Below are 6,000 nucleotides of genomic sequence, written 5' to 3'. Positions count from 1 at the left end.
CTTGAAAATTTTTAACAAAATTCTTTTAGCAATTGATAGAGTCAGATAAATAAAATTAATGAAGAAGTAGATGGATTTGAACAAACTATCAAACACCTTGACCTAAATGATTTTATAGAACACTACACTGAACAACTGCAGAATACACATCTTTTCAAGTAAATATGGTGTGTTCACTGAGATAGATTATATGCTGGACCCTCCAACAAGTCTCAATACATGTAAAGGGTTGAAAGCATACAGAATATGTTTTCTGAGCATAATATAATTAAATCAGAAATCAATAACAATGTGGCATCTAGAAAAATCCCTAACATTATAGCAAATCCCTCAAATTTCTTTAGTAAATAAATCAGCAAAAAATTAGAGAATATTTTGAGGTGGAAAATACATAAAACCATATAATTTTGGAAGGATAACATAGGATAATGTCTGTGATTTGTGAGAAAGGAAAATTTGGGCCTGAAACTTAAAGCAAATAACCATAATAAAAAGTTAGTAGGTTACACTTCATCAAAATTAAAAACTGCTTAACGAAAGCACCACTAATGAATTGAACAGGCAAGTCACAGATTTTAAGACAATGTACATTGCAAAGCATGTATGTAACAAAGGCCTGGTATGCAGTATATATAAAGAAATTCTACAACTCAATAACAAAATACAGCTCCATAAAAGTGGTCAAAGGAATTGAATAGATATATCAACAAGCACATGAAACAAGTACATAAAAATGTGTTTAACATCATTAGTTATTAGAGAAATGCAAATTAGAACTACATAGAGATACCACTACACACCCATTAGAATGACTAAAACTAGAAAAACTAATTTTTGGTAAGGATGTGCAGCAACTGGAAATCTCATCCATTATTGTTGGGAGTGTAAAATGGGACAACTATTTTGGAAAAAGAGCTGGCATTTTCTTCTAAAACTAAACATATATTAACCTATGATCCAGGAACATAATTTCTGGGTATTTACTCAAAAAAGCATACATATGCATAAAAAGCCTGTACAATATTCAAATCTGTTCCATTTCTAATTGCCAAAAGTGGAAAACATCCCCCAGATACTTTAATGTGAGACAAGAATGAATAAACAAGCTTTGGCATTTTTATTCAATGAAATATGCAGCAATAAAAAGAACCAGCTATTGACATGCAGCAATACGAATAAATCTCAAAAACATTATGTTGAGCAAAGGAAGCTAGTCATAAAATTGTATATACTTCACTACAGTATTTTATTTTTATGAAGTTCTAAAACAGTCAAAGCCAATCAATGATGGAGAAAAAAATGATGGAGAAAAACAGTAGTTTTCTTGGGGTGTGGTCAGGATTGGTGATTGAGAAGGGACACGAAAGATTTTGCTAGGGTGATAGTAATCTTCTATAATGATGGACTTTGAGTTATACAAGTGTACACATTTTTCAGAACTAAGTAAAATGTGTGTGTAAATTAATTGTGTATTAATTGTACATCAAAAGGAAAAAATTAAACATTGAACTCTAGTTAATGGCAGAGCATGTGGAAGGATCTAGGAGAAGCATGCACTTGTTTGCAGTTTACTTTCAAAAACATACAACAAGTAATATATTAATTCAGGAGTAAATACGTGGAAAAGCAAGAATATAGGTGCTGGGTGTATATTAGCATTCATGCTAAAATTGTTTCATTTCAGCTATATGTTTCAAAAGTTTGATTTAAAAAATTTTGGAGAAACTAAAATGCTATAATCAACAGCTTTACAGAGAAGAGAAAACATATCACAAAGACAGATAACCAGTGTTGGAGGGGATGTGGAGAAAAGAAAGCCCTTATACATTGGTGGTGGAAATGTAAATTAGCACAGCTATTATGGAAAGTAATATGGAGTTTCCTCAAAATATTAAAAATGTTCCAGCCCAATTCCACTTCTGGATATATATCCAAAGAAAATGAAATGTATTATGTCAAAGCAGTATCTGCACTTCTAAGTTCATTGCAGCTTATTCACAATAGCCAAGATATGGAATCAATCTAAGTGTCCATCAACAGATGAATAGATAAAGAAAATGTAGTATATATACACAATGGAATACTATTCAGCCTTACAAAAGAAAGAAATCTGGTCATTTGGGACAATATGGATGAATCTGGAGGAAATTATGTTACATGAAATAGGTCAGGCATAGAAAGACAAATACCACATAGAAACAGAGGGCAGGCAGGATTCAGTGGCTCAGGCCTGTAATTCCAGCACTTTGGAAGGCTGAGGCAGGAGGATCACTTGAGTTCAGAAGTTGAGTGTCATGGAGCATGCCTGTGGTCTCAGCTACTTGGGAAGTTGAGGCAGGAAGATTGCTTGAGCGTGGGAACTTGAGGTTGCAGCAAGCTGCGATCAGGGCGCTATACTCCAGCCCGGGCAACAAAGTGAGACCCTGTCTGAAAAAGAAACAAGAAATAGAGAGTAGAATTATGGTTACCAGGAGCTGAAGGAGGAAGGAGTTGAGGAGATGCTGGTCAACAGATCCAAAGTTTCAGTTAGCAGAAATAAGTAGAGGAGGGCTGTTCTACAACACAGTGAGTAGAATTAACAAGAATGTATTGTAAACTTGAAAATTGCTAAGAGAGTAGATTTTAAATGTTCTTTCACTACAAAAAATGGTAAATATCTGTGGTAATAGATATGTTAATTCACTTGATTAGTCATTCCACAGTGTATACATATATCAAAATATCATGCTATATATCATAAATATATACAATTTTTATTTGTCAATTTACAAAAGAAAAAGCAAAATAAATAAGGAACCTTATGACAACAAAATGCTCTCAAAGAGTAAATCCCATCTCCTAAATACACACAAAATCAACAGGAGGATGGAATGTTTAGGTTGAGAAAATCTGCCCAAAAGACAAAGAGATGGAAAAATAGAAGAGTGAAGATAAGAAAACAGCATTAGGCAAAAAGATTCAACATCATCTAAGTAGTAATCCAGATAATGAGAATTGAAAAAATGTTTCTGAGGAAATTATCAAAAAATAACAGAAGAAAATGTCCCACAACAGGTAGGAAAGAATGTGCCTTCCTAGATTGAAAGGACTATGTGTCTATTATTAGAGTGGACAGCCAGACAGACATGAGCAGGGCAGGAGAAGCCCCCCACCCCACCAGGAATGTCAGGCAATCATCAGGTGCTAGTCAGGTGACCATCAGGTGCTAGTCAAGTGGTTGTTAAACCCTCTAAAATGATAATTGGTCACTGCTGGCTCCAGGGAAAGGCAATCTCCTAATAGATAGAAAACACCTGAAGCTGGTGAGCAGCTGTGTCCCAGTAAGATCTCAAGAGTTAGCTGAGTGTGCTCAAGCATGCACACTAAGAGGCATAATGGTAGAGTTTAATTGGCATATAACCTTCCTCCAGGAACACTCTACTGATAAGGGGAAAACACCTCAAGTGAGCATACACACAACCTCCAGTAAACATACTGCTCATGGGCTCCCTCCCAAGTGCTGGCATGTACATGCGAACAGCTCACCCCAAGGAAGAATCAGGAAAGAAGAGATGCAAAACCCTACAAGCATGCCAACATATAAAAAGCCCAAGACAAGGACTAAATGGCACACTGGAACTCTCAAGTTGCCCAGTGGGCCCTCTTCCAAGTGTACTTTACTTCCTTTCATTCCTGCTTTAAGGATCTAGAACTAGAAGTACCATATGACCCAGCCATTATATACCCAGAGGATTATAAATCATGCTGCTATAAAGACACATGCACACATATGTTTATTGCGGCACTATTCACAATAGCAAAGACTTGGAATCAACCCAAATGGCCATCAGTGACAGACTGGATTAAGAAAATGTGGCATTGGTGGCCGGGCGCGGTGGCTCAAGCCTGTAATCCCAGCACTTTGGGAGGCCGAGACGGGCGGATCATGAGGTCAGGAGATCGAGACCATCCTGGCTAACACAGTGAAACCCCGTCTCTACTAAAAAAAACTACAAAAAAACTAGCCGGGCGAGGTGGCGGGCACCTGTAGTCCCAGCTACTCGGGAGGCTGAGGCAGGAGAATGGTGCAAACCCGGGAGGCGGAGCTTGCAGTGAGCTGAGATCCGGCCACTGCACTCCAGCCTGGGCGACAGCGCCAGACTCCCTCTCAAAAAAAAAAAAAAAAAAAAAAAGAAAAAGAAAAAAAAAAGAAAATGTGGCACATATACACCATGGAATACTATGCAGCCATCAAAAAGGATGAGTTTGTGTCCTTTGTAGGGACATGGATGCAGCTGGAAACCATCATTCTCAGCAAACTATCACAAGAACAGAAAACCAAACACCGCATGTTCTCACTCATAGGTGGGAACTGAACAATGAGATCACTTGGACTCGGGAAGGGGAACATCACACACCGGGGCCTATCACGGGGAGAGGGGTGGGGAGGGATTGCATTGGGAGTTATACCTGATGTAAATGACGAGTTGATGGGTGCAGCACACCAACATGGCACAAGTATACATATGTAACAAACCTGCATGTTCTGCACATGTACCCTAGAACTTAAAGTATAATAATAATAATAATAATAATAAACTTTTAAATAAACTTTCGCTCCTGCTCTAAACATTGCCTTGATCTGTCACTCTGACTTATGCTCAGCGGATGAATTCTTTCTTCTGAGTAGGGAAGAATTGAGTTGCTGCAGACCCCTGTGGATTCACCTCTGCTAATATACGTTGGGGCGGTGCCTTGGATAAAACTGTGTGGGGTCGGTTTTGTGAGAGCACCAGCTATACTGAGGGAAACTTTGGAGGGAACCAGCTACTAGATGGTTCAATTAGTCTTTCATCCCTATATCCAGGTTGGGCAATCAATTTGCCCATCAGGACCATTGTGGACCTCCACCAGTTTCCTCTGGCTTCGTCTTGCCCAGGCATAGTTCACCATCTCTTTATTCCTAACACGTGTGCTCATGCTTCACCTCCCCAGCATGACAGGAGATACAGACCCATGGTAAACTGGGGGTATTCCTTCAGTAGACTGGAGAGGCTTTGGGATGCCGCCTTGGGTGATGAGTGCTCCAGTCCTCACCTTCATTGCCCCATGGTCCACAGTGGTCCTGATGTGCAAATTAGGTGTCCAACCTGGGTATAGGAATAAAAGACTAATCAAACCATCTAGTACCTGGCTCCCTCCCAAGTTTCCCTTAGGATACCTGGTGCTCTCACGAACCCACCCCATGCAGTATCCGTCATGGTGAAACTGACCCAGTTGTCCCATAGACAGTTCTTCTTGATAAACATAGGAATTGACACTTTAGGTCTTAAAGCTTAAAACTTATATTTGTTTTATCTGAGTTCCTTCCTCAGGACACAACTTTCGGGCCTCTCAAAAAAATATCAAAGAACTGAAAGTCACCAGATCACCACATCCAGACAATCAGATGCCAGGACCCCTCATTTGTCATGATTGCTTCCTTGCCCCTCCCTAGTTCCTGTTCTCTTACATTGTTACATTTCTTCCCTTTTATATAAACCCCTAGTTTTAGTGGGTCAGGGATATGGAATTAGACTGAGCTCTCATCTCTTCAGCTGCAGCACCTGATTAAAGTCTTCTTCCTTGTCAATAGTTGTCATCTCAGTGCATGGCTTTCTGTGTGGCAAGTAGCAGAACCTAGACCGAACCCCTGGTGTTTTGGTAATAACAGCACCAAAATATGTCAGCAGGGATGAATCCATATTTGTCTGCAGCAACTTGATTCTTGCCTTTTTAGAGGAAATAATTTATCTGAGAACCATAAAGCAAAGTGAGAGACCAAGGCAAGTTTTAGAGCAGGAGTGAAAGTTTATTAAAAGTTTTAGAACAGGAATGAAAGAAAGTTAAGTACACTTGGAAGAGGGCCATGTGGGTGACTTGAGAGATCCAAATGTGCCATTTAGTCCTTGACATGGGGTTTTATATGTTGGCATGCTTCCAGGGTTTTATGTCTGTTCTCCCCTGATTCTTCCCTTGGGG

At 39.2% G+C, this 6,000-nt stretch overlaps 1 protein-coding gene across 4 annotated transcripts in view; it reads right to left on the bottom strand.

Moving 5' to 3' along the window:
- Nucleotides 1–1,094: 1,094 nt before the first annotated feature.
- Nucleotides 1,095–6,000, bottom strand: part of LOC105482162 (putative uncharacterized protein encoded by LINC00269) — a 28,445-nt gene continuing 23,539 nt past the window's right edge. For 2 of the 4 annotated variants that reach the window (XM_071068139.1, XM_011742121.2), the window contains exons 3-4: nucleotides 4,994–5,129; nucleotides 1,095–2,427 (exon numbers count right to left, since the gene is read on the bottom strand). In XM_071068139.1, the coding sequence (XP_070924240.1) occupies nucleotides 2,217–2,427; nucleotides 4,994–5,129 (347 nt within the window). In that variant the 3' untranslated portion in view covers nucleotides 1,095–2,216. The remainder of the gene's footprint in view (nucleotides 2,428–4,993; nucleotides 5,130–6,000) is intronic. The other 2 variants (XR_011606964.1, XR_011606963.1) reach the window with 2 other exon arrangements.

The sequence above is a fragment of the Macaca nemestrina genome, chromosome 8 (assembly GCF_043159975.1).
Source record: "Macaca nemestrina isolate mMacNem1 chromosome 8, mMacNem.hap1, whole genome shotgun sequence".
NCBI classification, from domain to species: Eukaryota; Metazoa; Chordata; class Mammalia; order Primates; family Cercopithecidae; genus Macaca; species Macaca nemestrina.
This window is presented reverse-complemented; position numbering and strand designations above follow the sequence as displayed.